At 44.5% G+C, this 24,446-nt stretch overlaps 1 protein-coding gene across 2 annotated transcripts; it reads left to right on the top strand.

Annotated features, from left to right (window-relative positions):
• Positions 1-15,294: 15,294 nt before the first annotated feature.
• Positions 15,295-23,987, top strand: SMIM11 (small integral membrane protein 11). 2 transcript variants are annotated; one of them, XM_075854587.1, is made up of 3 exons: positions 15,295-15,415; positions 22,322-22,505; positions 23,824-23,987. In XM_075854587.1, the coding sequence occupies exons 1-2, from the start codon at positions 15,395-15,397 to the stop codon at positions 22,502-22,504; spliced, it is 204 nt and encodes a 67-aa protein (XP_075710702.1). In that variant the 5' UTR covers positions 15,295-15,394; the 3' UTR covers position 22,505; positions 23,824-23,987. The 2 variants fall into 2 exon arrangements, with proteins under 2 accessions (XP_075710702.1, XP_075710701.1); XM_075854586.1 differs by lacking the exon at positions 15,295-15,415 and adding an exon at positions 16,293-16,447.
• Positions 23,988-24,446: the final 459 nt, after the last annotated feature.

Here is a 24,446-nt window from a genome sequence, read left to right as displayed (position 1 = left end):
TAAAAAAAAAAATGTGAAAAAAAATGAAAAACCCAGCTTTTCCCCTTACAAACTGCTTTACTATTAAAAAACAAAATAAAGTTAAAAAGTTACACATATTTGGTATCGCCGCATCCGTAACGACCCCGACTATAAATCTATTACATTATTTAACCCGCACGGTGAACGCCGTAAAAAAATTAATAAAAAAACTATGGAAAAATTGCTGTTTTCTGTGAATCCTGACTTTAAAAAAAATGTGATAAAAAGTGATCAAAAAGTCTCACCTACTCCAAAATGGTACCAATAAAAACTACAAGTCGTCCCGCAAAAAAAAAAAGCCCTCATACAACCGCATCGACGAAAAAATAAAAACGTTACGGCTCTTCAAATATGGAGACACAAAAACAAATAATTTAGAAAAGAAAAGGGTTTTTACTGTGTAAAAGTAGTAAAACATACAAACGATACAAATTTGGTATCGTTGCAATCGTAACAACCCGCTGAATAAAGTTATTGTGTTATTTATATCACACGGTAAACGGCGTAGATTTAGGAGGCAAAAAAGTGGCGAAATTTCAGATTTTTTTCTATTCCCCCCCAAAACAAAGTTAATAAAAGTAAATAATACGTCCCCCAAAATGGTGCTATTAAAAAATACAACTCGTCCCGCAAAAAACAAGACCTTATACAGCTATGTCGACGCAAAAATAAAAACATAGCTCTTGGAATGCGACGATTGAAAAACGTAAAAAATAGCCTGGTCATTAACGTCTAAAATAGGCTGGTCATTAAGGTCTAAAATAGGCTGGTCATTAAGGGGTTAATCTTGGGACAATCCTGTCAATAAAACTGAACTGTAATATCAGATTCAGCCCAAGGACAGGTGTGGCGTTATTTTTAGAAGAGAGCAGCCATGTTTTTCCAATACTGGCCAACCTTTTTAAAAGAAAAATAAAACCCATCACTGTGTGAATAAAGCCAAAATCTGCAACTTTGTGTGCAGAGAGTCCGTAAAGGGTCAAAAAGCCCAAAAGGGCGTTGTGGCTGGAGCGGTTATGGGGGCACTGGTACTGTTAATGGTGTCTTGTTGCGGTCACTGTGTTGAGGGCACGGTTATGGGTGCTCTGTGGCTGGCACGGTTATGGGGGCACTGTGGCTAGGGCTGCTATGAGGGCACTGTTTGGTATAGTTATGGGTCAATGGGGCTGTATTCATTTAATTTTTCAAATATGACAACTAATGTCCAGGAGGCTCCTGGAAACTTTGTGAGGTGGCGCGATGGAGTGGAAAAATTCTGGTCCTACTGTGGGAGTAATTAAGTACAACTGGATTAATTTAAGTGCATAAACAGGATTGTGCTCCAAGTGGAGACCCAATATATATTTACCTATACAGTATGTCTTACCAGTAGGCACATATGTACAATAGTAAAATGAGCCATTCAATAAACTACCCTCCACCACCCTAGAGAAAATACCAATCAAGCGAAAATAACATTTCCCTTGAAGCACAAAGACATAGGAAATCTAAAAAGTTCCAAAACACCAATATTGATACTGGCTGAATTCTCTCCATTCTCTCCAGTCCGTCTTTTAACAGACACATTAACAACTCATTTCTTCTGGTTTCTTGGGCCAAGAATTCACAAGCAACAACAAAAAACACTCCTTAAACCATCTTAGCCGGCTCGTCTCAAGAATTACAGATTAGTGGCCTCCTGACGGTGCGAGAGCGACTTTCATTTATATATTTATTTTGTTTAAGAATAATTTTGTTCATTATGGGAATAACTGATCCTTAGAAAAATTTTTGCCAAGTAATCGTACAATATAATCCCTTTATTGGATGGAAGACAGCCTAAAATAAAATCTAATGCCAGGTTCGGACTGGCCCACCAGAGAGTCCATTGGTGGGCCCAGGCTCTAACACAATAATGGGCACAAAAGGTCCAGCAGAAGACAACCCCATTTGAAGGGGACTGTGAAGCAATTACTTACCATTAGGGTCTATTTCTTATGGGATGATTACAAATAACCTATTGGATCTTATTGGTGATATGTCCTGTGTGTACAAATGATAACAATAAGGTTTAGGCCTCATGCACACGAGCGTATTTTTGCATCTACAATTCATCCGAAAAATGCGGTTGAATTGCGGACCTATTAATTTCTATGGGCCTATGCACACGACCGTGGTCTGTGCATTGGCCGGGAGCCCGGACTGCAAAAGAATATGACAAGTCATTATACGGTCCGAATTTGCGGTCCAGGCTCATTGAAATCAAAGTGTGCACGGACCGTGAATTGCGGACGGCCCACGCATGACACTCCGTGGCCGTCCATGATGAGCACAGGGCTACGGCCGTGTGCATGAGGCCTAAGGCTGGATTCACACGAGCACATTACGTCCGTAATGGACGGAACGTATTTCGGCCGCAAGTCCCGGACAGAACACACTGCAGGGAACCGGGCTCTTAGCATCATAGTTATATACGCTAGGAGTCCCTGCCTCTCCGTGGAACTACTGTTCCGTACTGAAAACATGATTACAGTACGGGACAGTTGTCCGGCAGCGAGGCCGGGACTCCTAGCATCGTACATAACTATGATCCTAGGAGCCCGGCTCCCTGCAGTGCGTACGGGACTTGCGGCCGAAATACGTTCCGTCCATCACGGACGTAATGTGCTCGTGTGAATCCAGCCTAACAATGCAATTAAAAAGTAGACATGCACGTGTCCTGTATGGATGGAAGGTGGTCCTCAGAATAATTTCCTCAGGTGGGCCCAAGGAACCCCTTTGAGCTAGAAAATAAAAGCAGGATAGATCGACGTCCTTGAACTTTAACATCTGTAAAGTCTTTTGAGAATATCTTACATGGCAAGGGAAGTGGGTGGATCATTGACCAATTTAAGCTGCTAAATGATGGGAAGACCCAGCTCATTGGAAAAGACAGTTATGCTTGGAAACAAGGCCGTACATGCAGCTGCAATAGGGCCCTTGAAGAGAGAGGGCCCAGCACTGCTTGGTCCTAACTTCTTTGTTACTGGGTGTTGAGAACTTGTGCAGGATGCCCCTCCCCAGAGGAACCACATTTTTATCAAACAAGAGGGTAGGGAATTGGTCCAAGGGTCGTTAAAATACCATGGAAGGCGAAAACAAAAACAAACACTGTCTTGTGTGGCAAAACCTGCCACCATAATGGGGGCCCATTTTGAGCTTTACTATGGGACCCCTCTCTTCTATCACAGAGTGACAGTTTTATTCCCTCTGGGGAAGAGATATTTTGCACACTTTTTCCAGGAAGCATTGCTGTAAAGACTTTCTATCTTTTGCAGGATCTCCATAAAAGAATAAAGATCTATATCCATCATGGGGCTGATACCCCTTTTGAAAAGACAAAATTCAAGAGCTTTTTGAATGGCATTAGCGTGTCTTCGTACCAACACTTGCTGTCCCAGCTACTATGAAGAGAAAGATGGCAGCCATTACCCATCATTGGATCATGGATTTCTTATTATCTGGCAAAGATTCCATTACAAACTTTCGATATTAAGGCCCCTTTAACAAAGACATAACCCAATGTTATCCTTGTGTATCAAGAAATATCATACAATGTGAAAGTTTCCTTGATAGTTCTTTTGTCCCATAATCCTTTGCCTTATTGGCCACTATGGAAAGCTTTTGGACCTATGTAAATGTTTTTATTCTCTTTGTCTTATGTGTACAGAGGAGGTTTCAGAATTTTTCTGCATCTACAATAAAGGCTTTGTGCCTGGTATACACAATGATCCCATTGTCAGGACTAGGACTGGGTCTCGCTCAGTAATACATTTTGAAAAACCGAAATATTTTTGGCTTTTATTGTGTCTTGGTTAAACACTTCCAGAAGCGCAGAATGTAGGAATATTTGCATCTAGTTAGAACGGTCTCAGATTTTGCTGTCCATGAGGTGGTCTTGGATTTTATACAAATCCAAAACCGTCATGGAAAATAATCCGGAGTTACTGAACGATTACGGTATTGCATAGAAAACTATACAACTAGGAGTGTGAATAGGTCCGACAGCAAAAATCAGAATGGGGTCCTGATGGGAACCCCCTAAATCAGCACCATCACAACCGGATTATAAAATGGGCAATTACTACTGAACATCAAACAGAACAGTTTACCAACTTACAGTATAATGCGGTGTTAGGCCACACAAGTGAAATATGGGCAAAGTATTAGGGCCGCAAGCCCTGGCCTGTCCTCAGGACTCATGACCCCCAACTAACAGCATTATAGAGACCGATGGACCGGGCTGAGATTTGCGTCGGAGTAAAACTGGCCTAAGCAATAGTGAACTTGCACCACCTTGGGTTACATTAATTTCCTTCTGCACTGTGTATTAGGTCCGTGATACCCTAAATAACTTTGTATAAGAAATTCTCCGTTTCTTTTCTTCCTGTATGGGACATCCAGTACTTCCTTTTGTCCACCCTCAGTACACAAACACAGTCCCACGTTCCACCATTTTTCGATCTTTCTGCCATCTTTTTTTATAATTCTGTGATTCGCCATTCCTCCGTTATTCCTCCTGGAAACGAACCAATTGCCAAAAATAAATTGACAACTGGGTATTACTATTCTCCATGTCTGACACTGTCAGCACTGACTGGACAGTGTCAGACTGTGTAGGGACTTGCCCCGTTGACAAAGGAATGGTAACGTCCAGTTGTCAATTAATTCATATATTTCCAGGAGGAATGAGAGAGGAACGGCACAACACCAATTCTACAAATAGCTATTCCAGAATTGCTTTTTTATGGGGAATGGAGGTTTTTACCTACACAGACATGCAGTGCGGACAGGTCCTCTTTAATTGGCAAAATAAGAGGCTTCCCCTCTGGGCCCCACTTTATGCCACATATTGCAGGTAACATTCTTTAACACAAGGATATTAAGGGTATGTTCACACGGCCTATTAACGGACGTAATTCGGGCGTTTTTGCCCCGAATTACGTCCGAAAATAGCGCCTCAATAGCGCTGACAAACATCTGCCCATTGAAAGCAATGAGCAGACGTTTGTCTGTTCACACGAGGCGTAATTTACGCGCCGCTGTCAAAAGACGGCGCGTAAATAGACGCCCGCGTCAAAGAAGTGACCTGTCACTTCTTTGGCCGTAATTGGATCCGTTATTCATTGACTCCAATGAATAGCAGCGCCAATTACGTCCGTAATGGACGCGGCGTTCAAGCGCCTGCACATGCCGTTACGGCTGAAATTACGGGGATGTTTTCAGGCTGAAACATCCCCGTAATTTCAGCCGTAACGGACGCCCTCGTGTGAACATACCCTAAAAGTCTAAAATTCTCATGCAGGCATAAAACCAGCGCTCACGTATCCCGAGCAAAAATCCAAAATTAGAACAACGGATTAGGAATTCTGAACGCGGAAGGGCATAAAATATCTTACCCAATTGTACCAAGATGTAGAACAGTCCTTTACGGACTAACAACAGGAGTTCAATCTGTCACAGACTTGTTTCTATTGATCTCGCCAGCGCAGACACGCGGGCACAGAATAATACGGCAGATTGCCCGTTGTACTAGAACGAGGTCCGCTAGAATCAGGTTTTGATAAATCCACCCATCTAGCAACGGTGTCTTCCCTTTACAAAAACCTTCTTGCCAGAAACGCGTCTTCATCGGAGAGATTCTTTATAAACTGGAGGAGAGACATCCCACAACTGGAGGAACTATGTTTTTTACGGGGCGAGCTGTAGTTTTTAAATTATTCTTTTGGGAGGTAAGGTGACCAAAAAACAGCAATTCTGACTTTTTCTTTTTACGGTGCTCACCGTGTGGGATAAATAATGTTATATTGTAATAGTTCAATCTTTTACGGAGGCAGCGATACCATAGATGTATGTTTATGTAACGTTTTTTACATTACTTTAGGGGATAAATGGGAAAAGGTTGTTTTTTTTACTTTTAATATTTTCTATTTAAATTTTTCCTATATTACTTTGTTTCAGAAGAGGACATAAACATGTGATCGTATGATCGCTGGTAGAACACACTGCAAAGCTTAATAGGCGGACCAAGATGGCATAACTGGGTGCTCTCATTAGGCCCACAGGCGGTCATGACAATCATCGGCACCCTGAAATTATGCCGTGGGGAAGGGGGTGCCTATAGAGTGGGGGCCCCTCCATCACCCAATCTAGTGGCTTAGATGCCACAGTCGCTATTGACCGTGACATCTAAGTGGTTAAGTGGCCTGGATCAGACTTACCTCAAATCCCGGCCATTAGTGCGAGGTGTTCGCTGTAATAAACACGCTGTGTATGGAGCCGGATCCATAAACCCCCATGTATGTCAAATGTCGGGAAGGGGTTATTACACATATTATATTCTCCTCTGAATGGGCTTTCCAGGGATATGCGCTCAGAGGTTAGTCTACTGGGCTTGGTAACTGAGGTTATTCCCATTGAATATGGTAGAATCCTATAAAGACTAACGTTCTATGCTAAGAAATCACTGCGACGACTCCTATACAATACTGGGTAAACTTAATGGATGCTGATCGATCCCTTTACAAGCTAAATATTGGACCCTCTATCGTATTGCCCAAATATCCATAGTATGAGTGACAGGTGACTGCGCGCTGGAATGGTATTACCTAGGTGATCGTTTTAGGTCAATTACGATTGCTTTTTAATGACCTGTCTTTTTCCTTATCAATGGAAACCGACATATAACATCTGAAACTAGTGAGGTACGAGTTTTTATCTTCACCGTTACGGTTTCACATAAAATGCAAAAAAGAAAAAATAACTTACTGCCCCCATTTTGGCTGGTGAGGCAGCCAGTGGCTGCGGATTCCAGATTGGGACTAGTGGAGAGCAAAAAGGTTTAAAGTTGGGAATACCATATATAGATTTATTTAAGGGTCAATGCACACGAAGTGTATTACGTGCGGTTTTGCTGCACGTTTTTGCGTGCGACAAAACCGCAGCGTGATACAGTACCAGCATAGGCAATGGGATTCCAGGAAATCTCATGTCCACGCTGCGGTATTTGATGGGACGTAAATTGACCCGCGGTGCATATTTTCGAAACCGCGACATGTCAATTTATCCTGCGATTCCGCTTGCAAATTCTACCTTCCTAGTTTTGAAGAAAATACGCAGCAAAGCCTGCAGCGATTTACGCAACAAAACCGCACTGAAAACCGCATAAAAAGAATAAAAAAAAAAAAAACACCTTCAGGTGCGTTTCTTTCCTGCGAATTTCTTGCGGTTTCCCTGCGTATTTTCCGCAGCAAAGTGTGCATATAGCCTAAGGCCATCATTTCTTGTAGGTCAGGTTAAAAGAAAACCAGAGTTGACTTATCAGGATACTTACTGGTAAGACAATGTATTATTTGTAACGCAGCCTCCTCTAGTGGTAACACATGGTACTGCATGTTACAATTACACGCCATGTGGCTGTAAAGGACTATTCCCACCCTTACATTGCTCCTCAGTCCCGCTAGTGAACTATTATTTGGAGGCGCTGCTACACCATAAACACGACACCGAAATTCTCTGCATGAATTTTTAGCAGACAAACTTTTCTGTACTAACTTTGCATTTAAAAAGCAACAACAGCACAAGTCGTATGACATCCACTGTACAAACTTCTTCCAATTACATTCCAATAACTAAAAAGGGGAGATCCAACGGTGCCCAATCTATCCGATTGACGTATATAGGGGTCCATCAGGGTACCTCCGTGTTGTCCGTCGTTTTGACTGCAGAAATAGCGCCCCCATTATCAGTGCCACCCAATACATAACTCCAAACAACCTGCACAGATACAGAGTTGAAGACTTGTCAGATTTGTATGCAGCTGTTTGAGGGCAGCATAAAATAGTGCCAGGCACGCTGTCACTTTTTCTGTATGTTCACGCGTTTCGGACAACCAACTTACCTTATATATTAGCGGCGCACATGCCAGCGCTGGAGTCCAATGATATGCATGATATTCACGCTTCGCCTGCCCTCTAATCGCTGATTGACACATTTCTCCCCATACACAGTAATATGGAAAAACGCGTCAGCAGCTAGAGGAGAGTGAATATCATTGGGCTCCAGTTCGTGTGCGGCAAGTCTAAAACGTAAGTTCTCAGAATTGACTGAATAAGTGAGACGGCTAAAATCCACGTGTCCAGTTCTATAGAATTCTCTTCCGCTATTTCATACCTAAATCGGTTACTGGGAAAGCTGGGTGACAACCAATATGGCTTCCCCTATAGTTCCCACATAAAAACGTCATTCTGCTTTTCCAGAATCCTGCCCAATCTACCTAGTATACGGCTACATAACTAGGCATATTTGCCACTCAGGAGTCTAGGAAAGATGTGTGACAGCAAATAAGACATTATAGCTCCCACAGTGGCTATCACCCAACTTTCCCAGTAACCGATAAAAATAAGTAATAGCTGAATAGATCTGATTAATATCCTGTATACAGAGCAGCTGTATCTAGCGCTGAGACCTGAATCCGTCAGGTCAGCGGGACTGACGGGTTCAGTGACAGCGGGTCCAGTGTGTTCGTAACTTAGAAGTGATCGATAACAGGTGGATTCTGTATGTCAGAGACACGCAGGACCCGCTGACTCTGAACACGCCGGATTCAGGTTTCAGCGCCAGATACAGCCGTTCTGTATACAGGATACAAAGCAGCTGTATCTCAAAAAGCAAAAATTATATTCAATAAAAAGTATTAGAAAGTTGCACCAAACTCACTGAGACATTTTATAACAAATAAAACACATTTTCAAAAAAGGTGTACATGGCCTTTAAAGGGTCTTTTAGTCTTTAAGGAGTTCTTTAGAGATGGAGCCGCTTTCGACTCTTTCGGTTATGGGCAGAAACTGATGGGTAGACCCCTCCCCCCACTCGGTTTACAAATGTTCAGTTCACTCCCCTGTGATCTACATACCCAGGCTTGTTGGTGTCCCCCCTCCCAGGGCAAGTGCTCTGCATTACCCCCCTACCTAACTACGCCGGTCATAAAACAGCAATGTCAGCTAACAATTTTTTGCCCATTAACTCTTCTCATTTTGCCCGAGGATTTCTCCTTGTGGCGACACAAAGTAACTTGCAAAAGAGTTTCTGACCAACATGCCACTCACAGGGCCTCGCACCGTGCTCCATGCCACGTCATGAAGCGGGTTACTGAGAACGTCCTCAAAAACAAAGCCGTCCCTTAGAAGCACCAGGTTATGTAGTACGCAGGCCGCCTTTATGATGTCTTGAACAAAGTTTGATTCCAGCTGAATGGGGGCATAGAAGACTCGCCACTTGTTGGCCAGGATGCCGAAGGCACTGTCTATTGTCCGTCTTGCCCGTATAAGCCTGTAATTGAAGACCTTCTGGATCGGAGTTATATTCCTGTTGGGGTAGGGCCTCAAAATGTTCTCAGTGAGCCCAAACGCTTCATCTGCAACAAAAATGAACGGCATAGGTGGGCGACTCGCGCCCGGCAAAGGTTTATATTCTGGCAAATGCAATTTGCCTTCTTTCAACTTACGCCCCAAGTTAGACTTCTTAAAAATGCTGCAGCACCCTGTAGTCCCATACGCTCCAACATCTATGGCAATGAACCTATAACTGCTGTCCACCAAGGCCAGCAGGACAATAGAGTGTTTGTTTGCGTCCCATTGCTTGGCGCCGCTATTAGGTGGCATTTTCAGTCGAATGTCTTTGGCATCTAAGGCCCCGACGCAATTGGGGAAGCCGGTTGTGGCATAGAAGTCATCAGCTATCTTCTGCCAGGTTTCAGTAGTCGGCTCTGGCATGAGGGCATTTAGCAGCGTGTCACAAATTGCTCTGCAGGTCTCTCGAACGATCAACCTGATGGTGGCTTTTCCAATGAGGAATCGAAAGTGAAGAGAAGTAAAACTATGGCCGGTAGCCAGGTACCTGCAAAGTCAAGGAGACAATCTCAACAAACAAGACTCGTAGAAGAGGATAGTATACGGGTGTATATATGTTATATATAGTGTAGTGATATTTTTACATTTTATCTCGAGGTGAACATGGAAATTAATGACTGCTCTTCCTTAAAGCCCCCCTTCACTTATTCCGCAGACTTTGGAACTTCAGGTTACCTAGCAACCACTTGTCTTCTTGTCTGGGTGACCACCATTCTAAGGACAAATCCAACTAAAAGAAGATGTAATATGTCACAGATACACGACAAAAAAACAAAACAAAAAATAAAAAACACATCGTCTATGATCCTGAACCACCACGAAGGGGCTTCAATGCTGTACAGCAGCCTCTTTGGTACCACTCAGAGGTTTCCGTGACTGGAATGGCCCTTAGAAATTCTTTTAAAAACATCCAGTAGAAAAGGGTTTGTTGTTCACGCTAAAGCCCCATGCACACGAACGTGCTTTTGCGGCCGCAATTCCCCCGAAAATCCACGGGAGAATTGTGGCCCCATTCATTCCTATGGGGCCATGCACACGACCGTGGTTTCCACGGTCCGTGCATGGCCCAGGAGCCCAGACCGCAGAAAGAACGTGTCTTATTACGGCCGTGTTCTGCGGTTCAGGCTCATAGCAAATAATGGCCGCAGCCATGTGCACGGCCTGCGATTTGCGGGCGGCTCGTGGGTGACACTCCGCCCCCGGCCGACCCGAAACTCACGGCCGTGCACATGGCTACGGTCGTGTGCACGAGGCCTAAGAGTTCAGTGTCGATCATTTTTGGTCCTTTGATGTGCTGATCTTGGGGGTGTCCATTGCAATCAGTTGTTATCAGCGGGGAAACTCAATACTTAGACCTTATTCACACGACAGGGTTTCCCGGCCGACATGCCCTATTTTCGGCCGTTCATTCGGCCGCCTGGCTCCCATAGAAGTCTATGGGGCCGGGTAATACACGGCCATCACTTGAATGTGCTCCAAGTAACGGCCGTGTCTTCCGTCGCTCGCTCTCTCCTCCTTCTCCCCACAGTGCGAAGTGCATCTGAGGAGGAAGAGGAGGGTATTTTTGTGCTCCCTATAGGAGCAGAATCCCCAATCCCCGGCCTCAGCTTCGGCAACGCTGTGGCCGGGGATTAGGGATTCCACTCCAGAAGTCCGTGACTTCACTGTGTCCATATATGGACACAGTAACGTCACAGACTTCTGAAGAGGAATCCCCACCACTGTGGCTGGGGATTCCGATCCAGGAGAAGTCCCTCACTTCACGGTCCATATATGGACAGTGAAGTGAGGGACTTCTCCTGGAGCCGTCTCCTACAGGAAAGTAGAGGGGGTGACTATGTACAAGGGGGCTGTGTGGGACTACCTACAGGAGGGGGGCTGTGTGGCACTACCTACAGGAGGGGGGCTGTGTGGCACTACCTACAGGAGGGGGGCTGTGTGGCACTACCTACAGGAGGGGGGCTGTGTGGCACTACCTACAGGAGGGGGGCTGTGTGGCACTACATACAGGTGGGGGGCTGTGTGGCAAAAATTTACAAATGAAATTCATCCGATTTGAAAACAGACAGGGAAAAAAAACGGATGCTAAATGGATCGAAATCGGCTGTTAAAAACGACAACACGGCCCGGAGTCGGAGCGGATGCAAACCGGCCGGGAAAAACGGCCCATTTTATCGGTCGACACTCGGACCCTGTCGTGTGAATAAGGCCTAAGGCCTTAGGGCTTGTCCACACGTAACGGAATTGCTGCAGAAAATTTCTGCAGCAATTCCACAGAAACTAGCAGACAATCTGCACCATTTCCTGAGTTTTTTACTGCAGAATATGGTGTGGATTTTGCGGCGTTTTTCTCAATGTTGCGAGATGGTGACATCTCTGAAAAACGCAGCAATTCAGTCCACTTTCCGCAGCAGGAATTGACATGTTGCAGTCGGAAAAATACGCACCGCAGGTCAATTTCTGGTCGGAAATTATATGCAGCGCGTGGATGGGATTTGTGTAGTCTGCTGCGTAATTTCCACCCGCAATTCCAGAAGAAAAATACGCAGCAATTCCACTACGTGTGGACAACTCCTAACTGCGATGCGGTCATGTACTGGGCTCTCCATTCATGGTAATAGAAGGGTCTTGAGCAGGGAACTCTGAGGATAGACCATCAATAACAGATCAGTGGGGGTCCAAGTCCAGACACCCCTGTCCATCAGCTGACTAAAGGGGCAGCGGCGACGAACGCAGCGGCCTCTTCAAGGTTTAACAGGCACAGCGCCGTACACTTCCATACCCGCTGTGCCTGGCATTGCAGCTCCGTCCCATTCAATTGAATGGGACCGGAACTACAATCCACGGCACAGCCACTATGGAAGTGTATGGCGGCCCCTTCAGTCAGCTGATCAGCGGGGATGCCAGGACTCAGAACCCCACCGATCTGATATCGAGGGCCTATCCTAACGGATAGGCCACCAGTATAATATTCCTGGAGAACCCCTTTAACTATTTCACCCCAATAAGACCTTGAAAAAGGGAAATTCTTAAAGCGGACCTGTCATTAGACTATGTGTGGGGGCAGGTCTGCTCTCCTATTAGGCCAAATAGCATGAAAAGAAAAATATTGTGCCTTTTGACTAAAATAAGCTATCGAAGAATAGAGCGGATTTATAGTTATGAGTCCCCTTATTCATGAGGGGCGCACTCCCCGCCGCCCGTCCTCGCAGGGATTGACAAGATTGCTGTGTTTCTTTGATCACTCCTACCAGTCAAAAAAAAAAAAACAAGCCATGTTGCCCATAGCAACCAATCACTGTGCAGCTTTCATTTTTCCAGAGCAGTGTGAGAAACGAAAGTAGAGCTCTGATTGGTTGTTATGGGCAACATGGCCACATTTGATTTTGGACAGTTTTGATAACTGAGGCCCAATGTTTTTTTTTGTGCAATTCAGGCTAATAGAAGAGCGGACCTGTCATAGGACAGTATAGTCAGATGACAGGTTCGCATGTCCTTTAACCCCTTGGCGCCGCAGACATTTCTCTCATTTCTTGCTTTTTTCCTCCCTTCATTCCAAAAGCCATAACTTTTTATTTTTCCGTTGATCTAGCCATATGAGGGCTGATTTTTTGCAGAATGAGTTTTTTTTTTTTATTGAACTATTCAACGTACCACATACATTTTTTAAGTTTCCCAGTGCATTATTTGTGGGGTTAAAGTGGGAAAACCGGTGATTCCACCATCGTTTTTTCTGTTTCGTTTCTACGGCATTCACAGTACAGTAAAAACGAATTAACTTTATTCTGTGGGTAAATACAAAATTCATAGTTTTTTGTTTTTTTTTACAAAGAAAGAACTTTGTTAAAATATATATATATATAGCTGTCGCCATATTCTGAGACCCGTAACTTTTTTTTTCTGTCAATTGAGCAGTCTGAGGACTTGTTTTTTACGTGGCGAACTGTAGTTCTATTAGTATTATTTTGGGACACGTGACTTTTTGATCACTTTTTATTCCCTTTTTTGGGAGAGACAAGGTGACCAAAAAACACTATTTCTGGTCTATGTGAATTTTTTCCTGCGGCGTTCATTCAGTGGGTTAAATAACAGGATATTTTAATAGATCAGACTTTTACGGAGGCGGCAAAACCAATTACGTTTAATTTTTTTTACATTATTATAGGGGGAAAATGTTTTTTTGTTTTTTTTTTAAACATCTAATATTTCTTATTTTTTTATTAAACGTTTTATTCGCCTGTTTTCTCCTTTTTATGGTGCCCCTAGTGGTCTTGATTGCTGGTACAATACACGGCAATACCTATTCCGCCAAACTGCCATGACAACCATTGGCTGCCCACAATCGCATCGCGAGGAGGCAATGGAGGAGGCAGACCCCTGTTTCGAACGGCTTCGATGCCGCGGTCGCTATTGACCACGGTATCCAAGTATTTAAACAGCCTGGATCTGAGTTTTCTCCGAACCCGGCCGCCGCAGTACACGGTCGGCAGTAACATACAGCCAACACCCGCTCCATCCCGTACGGCTGTGACATACAGCTACGTCACAGGTCGCCAAGGGGTTAAACAACATTTATACTAGAATACGACATACTTAATAGTCACGCAAAGCCGCTCCTCCGGGGAGATCGCCAGTCGCATCTTCGTGTCGCTCCGGATGAGGGCCGGCCTCAGATTCTCCAACAGTTCATCAAATGTTCCTATTGACATTTTAAAATAATCGAAAAACCTTTTAGGGCATTTGCGCAAGTCTCCATAACGGAGGTGAAACTGTCCCTTGGAAAACCGCTGACTGGTCAGGGGGTGCACCCAGTAATTCCTGACCGTCTCTCTTTTTCGCCTCTTCCGTTTGGAAACGACGTAGCCGAGCAGCAGTAACCAAAACTGGATCTCGTGTTCGGTTGTCATGGCTACTCACGGAGCAGGGGCTACAGAGAGGAAATGAAAAAAATATATCAAATCTGATAAAAAACAAGGTTTACAGAGACAAAATGGATCTCTGCTTGCTGCCAGTGAATGGAAACACTCACTGATTACATCCAGAGGCTGAAAACCTGTCCTGTTTTGTAACGGGCCACACGGATGCATCAGTTGGACATAATCTTGACAGTTTTAGCGCCTCTGGATGTTTTCGTTTACGGACAACAAGCAGATATTTTAAAAACGGTGAGGAACAAAGTAAATGAGTAATCTGCATAACATTGCATGGACATTGCTGGGTTTTGAACTGCTGTGGGTGTCACTGCCCCCTTACTCTGTTGCTCGTGGGTCCCCCCGATTTACAGCGATGTGCAGGAAGGGGTTAAGGAGGGGTGTGGCTACGATGAGTCGCCAAACGCACCAAAGGAGTGCGCCATGTAAATGCACACGACCAATGAGTTTGTGTAAGAAACAGAAATGCGTTTAACATGCCTAGCGAGTTGCGCCAAACATTTTACGCCACGTGTACCGTTTTGATTATTACAATTTGCACCATTTTGGGCATTTCATGTATCGTGAAGCTTTCTTTACCAAAGCGGTCGCAGAAGTAGGTTAAAAAGAACGCAATTAAAAAAAAACAGACAACTTTTTATAAACGTGTCCCTCTATGTACACGCACGGCGTGCCTATAGCTCGCAGCTGCAGTGAACCCTCGCTCCTCAGTATAGCTACATGGAATACGGCAGAAACTTTTTTTTTTTTTCCCAAGCAATGCGATATTTTTGTCTCGTTATTTTTACCGGTTGTTCCAGCTGTCTGACGGACGTGTAGCCTGAAAACCGCATAGTGACCTCTCATACTGCTCCGCGTCTGCTGTGCCTGTCAATCCACGACAAAGCCTGAAACTTCCAGAATGAGACGAGCTCCTCCCAGCGGTGACTACAGTCCCAGTACACAGCCGACCTCCTGCCAGCAGCCAGACCAGTATAGGAACTCCTCTACACACGGCCGCACTGACGAACCAGGATGCCGGAGTTTAATTGGAATGTAAGTGGGCATTATGCCTTAGATTAGTTCATTTTAGGAGCACTAAAGATCCAGCCATAAGACCCGGGAAGACTCCCTGCTAGCTGGAAAAAAGGGGTAGTGCAGTCTAGCGACAATATTCCTTTGCTACGTATAGACGTAGCAGAGCTGTGTTTGTCATCTGGCACAACTCGTCGTGATATTACGAGGTGCTCTGTAGTCTTACACAGGACTGCAGGTAAATCTTACCTGGAAAGTTATCACAACCACATGCAGACAGGGCACCCTCAAAGAGTTAAATAACAAATTCAGCTCTGCTACATTTGTACAATCTTGCATTGCCTTGGGGTTTTCAAGCTAGACATTGAATATTTTGCAACACAGATGGCATTTACGTGGGTTATAAAGATATTTATCATCCATTTCCAGCTGGCAAAGCAGTCTCTTACCAGCATGTAAGGCCCTGGGAGCCTCCCTGGTCTCCTTCAGCAGCTCCTCGCCGTGCGAGATTAGCAGGGTACAGTACTAGAACCGTGTCTGCTGTAAATCATCCAGTCATATTCTGCTACATGCCAACCACAGTCCTTATATTGTGACTCTCCTGCAGCCTCGAACAAAGGGATACAAATGGAAAAATAACCAGTAGAAGTAATCTGAGAAATGTCTGCACTGAGTGGTGGTGTCGGCCATTTTCATGAAGTCCAATGAGCATCAATCGGCTCAGGCTAGTGACGCCTGAGCTGGAGACGTTGTGAGTAGAGTACATGGCGACCTCTAGCGTTTAGATCAGTTTTTCAGGTTTCTGCAAGGTTAGAGGATTTTTTTAATGTATTTTTTTTTTTTCCACAAACCTACATTGAATAAAATGCTGAATGGCACATATTCCAGTCACGATTCATACGCCGCACGTCACTATTCAACCACTGAGACCGTGCCATCCACATGATATCAAATCCATGTGGTCATATGACACAGCCATACAGCCACATACCAGCACCAGTGACTACTAGTCTTCACAAGGACATGGAGATACAGAGCGGTCATCCCTGCCAGGTCGGCTTGTTACTAGGCAACAATCAACCGATTCAGTATCTGCCTACCAGACTTAGGCCTCATGCACACGACCGTAAAAACTCCCGTTATTACGGGTCGTAATTACGACCCGTAATAACGGGCTCATAGACTTCTATTGGCGACGGGTGCCTTCACCGTTTTCTCACGGGAAGGTGCCCGTGCCGTTGAAAAAGATAGAACATGTCCTATTTCAGGCCGTAATAACGGCACGGACAGTCCATAGAAGTCTATGGAGCTCTCGTAATGACGGGTGGCTACATGTGTGCACCCGTCATTACGGCAGCATTGCTAAGCGACGTCAGTAAATAGTCACTGTCCAGGGAGCTGAAAGAGTTAACTGATCGGCAGTAACTCTTTCAGCACCCTGGACAGTGACTACCGATCAGTATAAAGCTGTAAAAAATAAAAATAAGACGTTCATACTTACCGAGAACTTCCTGCTTCCTCCAGTCCGGTCTCCCGCCCGTTGCCTTGGTGACGCGTCTCTCTCGACATCCGGCCCGACGTCCTGGATGACGTTTCAGGCCATGTGATCGCTGCAGCCAATCACAGGTCAATCACAGGCTGCAGCGGTCACATGGACTGCCGCGTCATCCAGGGATGTCGGGCTGGATGTGAAGAGAGGGACGCGTCACCAAGACAACGGCCGGGTAAGTATGAATTTCTTTAACTTTTATTACAGAAAGGGCTGTCCCTTCTCTCTATCCTGCACTGATAGAGAGAAGGGGCTGCCGATTAGTGCAGTGCTATTTTGCCGCCAAAAACGTGCTCGTAAATACGGGTGGAATACGGGTGACACCGGACCCATATTTACGAGCACGGGTTCGTAAATACTGGTGCAAAACGGGTGGAATACGTGTGACACCGGACCCGTATTTACGCCAGTATTTACGGGTGGGAAAAAATACGGTCGTGTGCATGAGGCCTTTGGGTATGTTCACACGCTAAAGTGAAAACGGCTGTAAAACACAAGAGAAAACAGCCTCTGATTTTCAGCCGTTTTTAAAGCATCAAACGTTTTTTGATGCGTTTTTTTTTAGCTGTTTTTCTATTGACACAATGAAAAACGGCTCAAGAAGTGACATGCACTTCTTTTTAGTGAGCGTTTTTATTAAGGAACCGTTTTTTCAAACAGACGCGTAAAAAAAACGCCCCGTCGGAACGAAATGCCGTTTTTCCCTTTGAAATCAATGGGTAGATATTTGGAGGCATTCAGCTTCCATTTTTTCAGTCGTTTTTCGAGGCGTTTACGCCCTGAAAAACGCCTGAAAACACTGCGTGTGAACATACCCTTACTGCTTGCACAGAATATCCTTAAAGGGAATGTGTCGCTAGAAATTTTTTATTTTTTTTTCAGTTAAATAATTAATATTAAAGTGATTACACATTGTTTTACTTTTTTCACAAGTCAGGAAATATTATAAATTAGATTCTAATTTATAACATTTCCATGTGCTGGCCACTAGAGGGAACAGTTTCCAAAATTGCAGCATGGTCAATGTGGTAAAGCAACCTCATTGCTTTATGCTGCAATTTTGGGGTGGACACACTCGCTCTAGTGTCCTCACACAATCCCCCCCTCCCTTATTCTGGCTAGTGCCAGGAGAAGGAGGGGGTTGAATCTTCAAACCTCCTACATTGTGTGCTGCCATTTTCTGAGCGACTGCACAGTGTAGGAGGATTAGATACAGGTCTCAGCAGACAGTATAACACGAACACACACGAACATAACACACACGTCACATACACGAACATAAATTACCTGCTCCTGCCTCCGCTGGTCTACGCTCCTCTTCCTTGCGTCTTCGCTTCCTTGAACATATGGCCGGAAGCCGCGGCCCGGAAGTCGCCATCTTACTGTCCGGCAGCGGCTTCCGGTCCACAAGAAAATGGCGCCGGATTTCGCTCTGCGAACGAGCTTCGTTTTGGTCTGTGTGGGAGCGGCGCCGTTCCCACACAGACGGCGTACACTATAGTGAATGGAACAGCTCCCGTTCGCATTCTCTATGGGGATGTATGTGCCGTATTCCATCTCTGTATCGTTAATCGACACATACAGAGATGAAAAAAAAAATGGCAGCACCATAGAGAAGTAAAAGTTTGAACACAGTAAAAATTAGAAAGTGACAACACAAATAAATACAACTGTTGTTTATATTTTATTAAAAGCAAAATAATAATAATTAAAAAAAAATCATGACACCTTCCCTTTAACAGGAAGTCTGATGTAATGGGTCTCATTATGTTCGGATCCGTTACACATGATCGGATCCATCAGAACTGTCACGACTCTTGTAATAATGGCAGCCATTATGCCAGTGTAAACCGAGGCTAAGCTGGCCATACACACTGTCCTCTAAAAGATCTTTAACCCGTTAGTGACTGCCAATACGCCTTGTCACGGCGCTGCATCAGAATAAAGCTGCGCCGTCGGGAGCAGTTGAAACTCCCTGTTCTCACCTACCAGAGGTAGCGGAGAACTTGGGGCAGCGCTGCTCGAGCGGGAGGATCAAAATCCACCCGTTTAACCCTTTAGATGTGGTGCTCAATAGTGAGCACCGCATCGAAGTGGTTTTGCAGAGAGGGCTGGAGCTCCCTCCTCACCCCACCGGCACCCTGCTATGAGATCGCAGGGTGGCAGTGTCTTTTATGGCAGCCGGGGGCCTGAATAAAGGCCCCCAGGTCTGCCTGTAGTGGATGCCTGCTCTGGCATGGCCTAGCAGATGCCTGTCCATTGTAAACGCAGGCAGCAATACATTGAAATACAGAGGTATTGCAGTGTATTATAAAAGCGATCGGACGATCGCATAGTGAAGTCCCCTAGTGGAATAATAAAAAAGTTAAAAAAGTTTAATGAAGTTATTAATAAATAAATAAGTTAAAAAGAAAATGAAAAACCCACTATTTCCCCTTACAAAATTCTTTATTATGAAAAAAAAAGTTACACATATTTGGTATCGCCGCGTTCATAACGACCCAAACTATAAAGCTATTATGTTATTTAACCCGCTCGGCGAATGCTGTAAAAAATAAAAAACAATGTCAAAATTGCTGTTTTCTGTACATTCTGCCTTCAAAAAAATGTAATAAAAAGTGATCAAAAAGACGCAATGTACTCCAAAATTATACCCACAGAAACTACAAGTCTTTCCGCAAAAAAAAAAAAAAAAAGCCCTCATACAGCTGCATCGGCGGAAAAATAAAAAAGTTATCGCTCTTCCAATATGGAGACACAAAAACACATATTTTTGAAAAAAAAATAAGGTATAACAGTTGGTGACGCGGAACATCGTATGGGATTGTTCGCGGATGATGTGCGGACATCCGTCTCCACTCCTAATATATCTCTACAAGCCATTCTGGACATAATTCAAAATTTTAGTAATGCCTCATATAAAATGAACCTTTCCAAAAGTCAAATTCTAGACCTTGGCCTTCCCAGTACACAACGTATTAATCTAACTCGCAAATTTCATTTCAAATGGGTGAAAGAAGCGTAATCTCGCTGTAACCTGTCATTTACAGCGTGATCTCGCGAGATTACGCTTGCGGTGCTGTAACTACCACAGAAACGTTAACGAAGTGTCGGGATTGTGAATAGACATCCCGTCCTGGCTGGAAGGAATGTCTAGTCACTGTTAGGAGATAGGGCACTTATAATGTGGTGACGGAGCCTCTTTAAATCCTTATGGCCCTTTGGACCCCCTAGAAGTTGCCATTCCTAACTTGTCTCTAGCTAACTGGAAAAATAATAATCTAGTTAAGTTACATCAATTGTCTCCTTTTCTCAAGTATCCTCTCTCTATAACCTACCTAAACAAGATTTTTCAAGTACTTGCAAGTACGTCATGCTCTAAAATCCCTTCCTCCACCCCAATGTAATACAAATTCACCATAACCCTTAGAAATTTGGTTAAATTCAAACAAAAGTATCTCCAAATGCTATAAAATTCTAATATCCCCCAAACTCAGTATCAAGTCTCAGTGGGAAACTGATGTAACGCGATCAATCACAAGTGATCAATGGGAATCGGCTCTCAATGTGGTTTCCAAACATTCTAAATGCATCAACCACATTGAAAATGCTAAAAATATATTCTATAGATGGCATTATACCCCGTTGAGATGATCGCAATTCTTTCCTGATTTTTCTCCTACATGTTGGTCTTGTGGTTCACATGAGGGATCTCTCTTTCACTTATGGTGGACTTGTAAAAAAGCCCAATCATTATGGAATATAGTATTTAAAGCGTCTCTGCCACCACATTATAAGTGGCCTCTCTTGTACATAATATGATCGGCGCTGTAATGTAGATAACACCAGTGTTTTTTATTTAGAAAAACGATAATTTTTGACGGAGTTATGAGCAATTTTAGATTTATTCTAATGAGTTTCTTAATGGACAACTGGGCGTGTTTTACTATATGACCAAGTGGGAGTTGTACAGAGGAGTGTATGAGGCTGACCAATCAGTGACCAATCAGCGTCATACACTTCTCTTCATTCATATACACAGCACATAGCGATATAGCGCCGTTTTTTCCATTGATGTTTGTTGGTGTTCTGCTTCTGGTTTTTCGTCCGTTTACGGCCCGAATAACGGCCAAAAATAAGCCGTGTGAAAATACCCTTAGGGTTGATGCTGCCCTAGGCACTTTTAGTGCTCACTCCCCCTATAACTCCCCAAATTACGTAACATGCGTAGCTCGTTCAGCTATGCTTTTTCTGTAACTTCCGTTTCCCCCTATGAAAGTTACGCAAGCAGCATAGAACAGCCACGGTCGGCATTGTTTCTGTAACTCCCGTCCCAGGGGGTGAGAGAAGAAGCCCTGAATTCCCATCTGACTACTGAGAGGAGTCAGTCAGAGGTCAGCACACAACACTCCCCAGGGGCAAATACAGGATTATAATGGGGATTTCCAAATGCATACCGGCTGCCCTCTGTTTTTTATGCTACGAGTATCGATCTGCCGAGCCCTTTATATTACAAGCTCTAATATAAAGGGCTAGACTAGTGGACATGTGCTGACCACTAGTCGTAGCATAAAAACCAGCCCCCTGTACATAGTGCCACACTGCCCCCTGTAGATAGTGCCACACAGCCCATGTACATAGTGCCACACTGCCCCCTCTAGATAGCGCCACACAGCCCATGTACATAGTGCCACACTGCCCCCTGTAGATAGTGCCACACAGCCCATGTACATAGTGCCACACAGCCCATGTACATAGTGCCACACAGCCCATGTACATAGTGCCACACTGCCCCCTCTAGATAGCGCCACACAGCCCATGTACATAGTGCCACACTGCCCCCTGTAGATAGTGCCACACAGCCCATGTACATAGTGCCACACTGCCCCCTCTAGATAGCGCCACACAGCCCATGTACATAGTGCCACACTGCCCCCTGTAGATAGTGCCACACAGCCCATGTACATAGTGCCACACAGCCCATGTACATAGTGCCACACTGCCCCCTGTAGATAGTGCCACACAGCCCATGTACATAGTGCCACACGGCCCATGTACATAGTGTCACACACTGATTGTTTCCTTGCCTCACCAGCACTTTCAATTGTATCTGCGTCCTGAGTACGCCAATACAATTAAGTACAATAGCATGTAAGGACTTTATGGCCCTGGTCACAGGGAGGGTTTCCGGGCAACTGGAAATCCCCCTGCGTGCGCCACTGCCCCCTCCCCCTATGGGTGACCTGACATTCGGTGACAAATATGGGCCTATGTATTGCCAAAAAAGTCTCCGTGATGAACATGCCCTTAAAAAGCAACCGGGGATGTCAGCGCTGTTGTCCATCATTCTGAGTGTTTGTATTATTTTCTGCTTTCAGGCGTTGGACAATTTTCCGCTGCTGATGTACATTTTAGCAGCGAAGACCCTGCTGTTGTGTCTGGCCTTTGCTGGTGCTAAGATTTACCAAAGAAAAAGAATTGAAGCCAAACAAAAGCGCGAGCAAGAAGAGAGACTGAGGAAGGAAGCGGAGAAGGAAGAAACTGAGAAGAAAGACGACTGAGGTAAATGATGAATTACATAACGAGAGGTTACTTATCGGTCGCATTGTTAGGCTATGTTCACACGGCAACGCAAAATACGTCTGAAATTACGGAGCTGTTTTCAGGCGAAAACAGCTCATAAATTTCAGACGTTTTTGCAAGTACTCGCGTTTTTCGCAGCGTCCATTACGGACGTAATTGGAGCTGTTTTTCAATGGAGTCAATGAAAATCGGCTCCAAAAAGTCCCAAGAAGTGACAAGCACTTCTTTGACGCTGGCGTCTTTTTACGCGCCGACTTTTGAACACCTCGTCTGAACAGAACATCATAAGACCCATTGCAGGCAATGGGCAGATGTTTGCAGACGTATTGGAGCCGTCTTTTCAGGCGTAATTCGAGGCGTAAAACGCCCGAATTACGCCTGAAAATAGGTCGTGTGCACATACCCTTAGACGTCAGGTCAGCACAGCAGAGCTGTTGGAGTTGGAGCACCAGATAAAGTTTTGTAATAATTTTTTTTGATTTACAGAGATATTGCCATTTTGGGTGCAACAGGAAAAGCAGCAAATGCTCATTCATTGGCTGATCGCAACTTTTATGCCGCCATAGAAATGGTTGTTTGTCGACAGCAGACCTCTCCGTGTAAACAGATGATGTGTCGCCGACAAACTATATGTGGGCGCACAATCGTATTAATCGATTTGTCACACTCATCATTGCTCTATGTAAAACAGGCGCCGAACAACTCGCTGTAATTGTTGTTCGGCCCTCGTTACCGGGCAGAAAATGTAAATTTTTTGGGACCAGAGCGGGACATACTTAAAAAAAATCTGGATGTATCTGGCCTTTATCTAGATGAGTATCTATAAGTGTTATTGTGGCCCTTGAGAGTGGTGAAATCTGTCCCCCAAAACAAGAAAAGTTGTGCCCCCCGCCCAGCTATAGCGTTAGGGTATGTGCACACACACTAATTACGTCCGTATTTGACGGACGTATTTCGGCCGCAAGTCCCGGACCGAACACAGTGCAGGGAGCCGGGCTCCTAGCATCATACTTATGTACGATGCTAGGAGTCCCTGCCTCTCTGCAGGACAACTGTCCCGTACTGTAATCATGTTTTCAGTACGGGACAGTTGTCCTGCAGCGAGGCAGAGACTCCTAAGCATCGTACATAACTATGATGCTAGGAGCCCGGCTCCCTGCACTGTGTTCGGTCCGGGACTTGCGGCCGAAATACGTCCGTCAATTACGGACGTAATTAGTGTGTGTGCACATACCCTAACATTGAACATGTAGTCTATTGTACTAGGGGGCAATAATGTTTTTTTTATTCTTTGCAGCTTACGTGTCTGTGAAGAATGAAGCCAGAGCATTTTTTGTTTTTTCAAGCTGAACGGACTAATAAAGAATTTGTGGACTGCTAAATTATTACTTTACATATAATATTTTTCAATATCTTGTTGTACAGAATAATAATAAACTTTATAAAAAATGGTGAAAATAATTTGTCTACCTGATTTAAAAAAAAGACACGAAGATGATTATTATCTGACATGGATTCAAATGTCAGCAAAAGGAAATCCAGAAATCGAATATTATTTTTTAGATGGTCAGCGTTGTTCACAATACATGATTTCAGTGACCGCCATTCTCTCGCTACATGAGCAGGCATAGGGTTATTATATCAGAAATTCAATGAAGTCGCTGATCAGTGGAAGAACTAGAAGCCCACAGGGCCAATATAAGGCCTCCCGCACACTTCCGTTGGCCGCTGTACGGCCGTTAATGACGGATCCGTGAAACACGGGCCGCACGCGGATGGCTTCCATGTTCAGTCCGTTGTTTCATGGACCAAATATATGAAAAGGCCGAGACTGTTCCGTCAAAAACGGACAGGAGTAGGACCGGTCCTATTTTTGTCGGAATGGCCACACGGTTCCGTTAAAACAACAGAATGTGCATG

The sequence above is a fragment of the Rhinoderma darwinii genome, chromosome 2 (assembly GCF_050947455.1).
Source record: "Rhinoderma darwinii isolate aRhiDar2 chromosome 2, aRhiDar2.hap1, whole genome shotgun sequence".
NCBI lineage: Eukaryota > Metazoa > Chordata > Amphibia > Anura > Rhinodermatidae > Rhinoderma > Rhinoderma darwinii.
The sequence above is the reverse complement of the archived record's forward strand: the minus strand, read 5'-3'. Positions and strand labels throughout refer to the sequence as shown.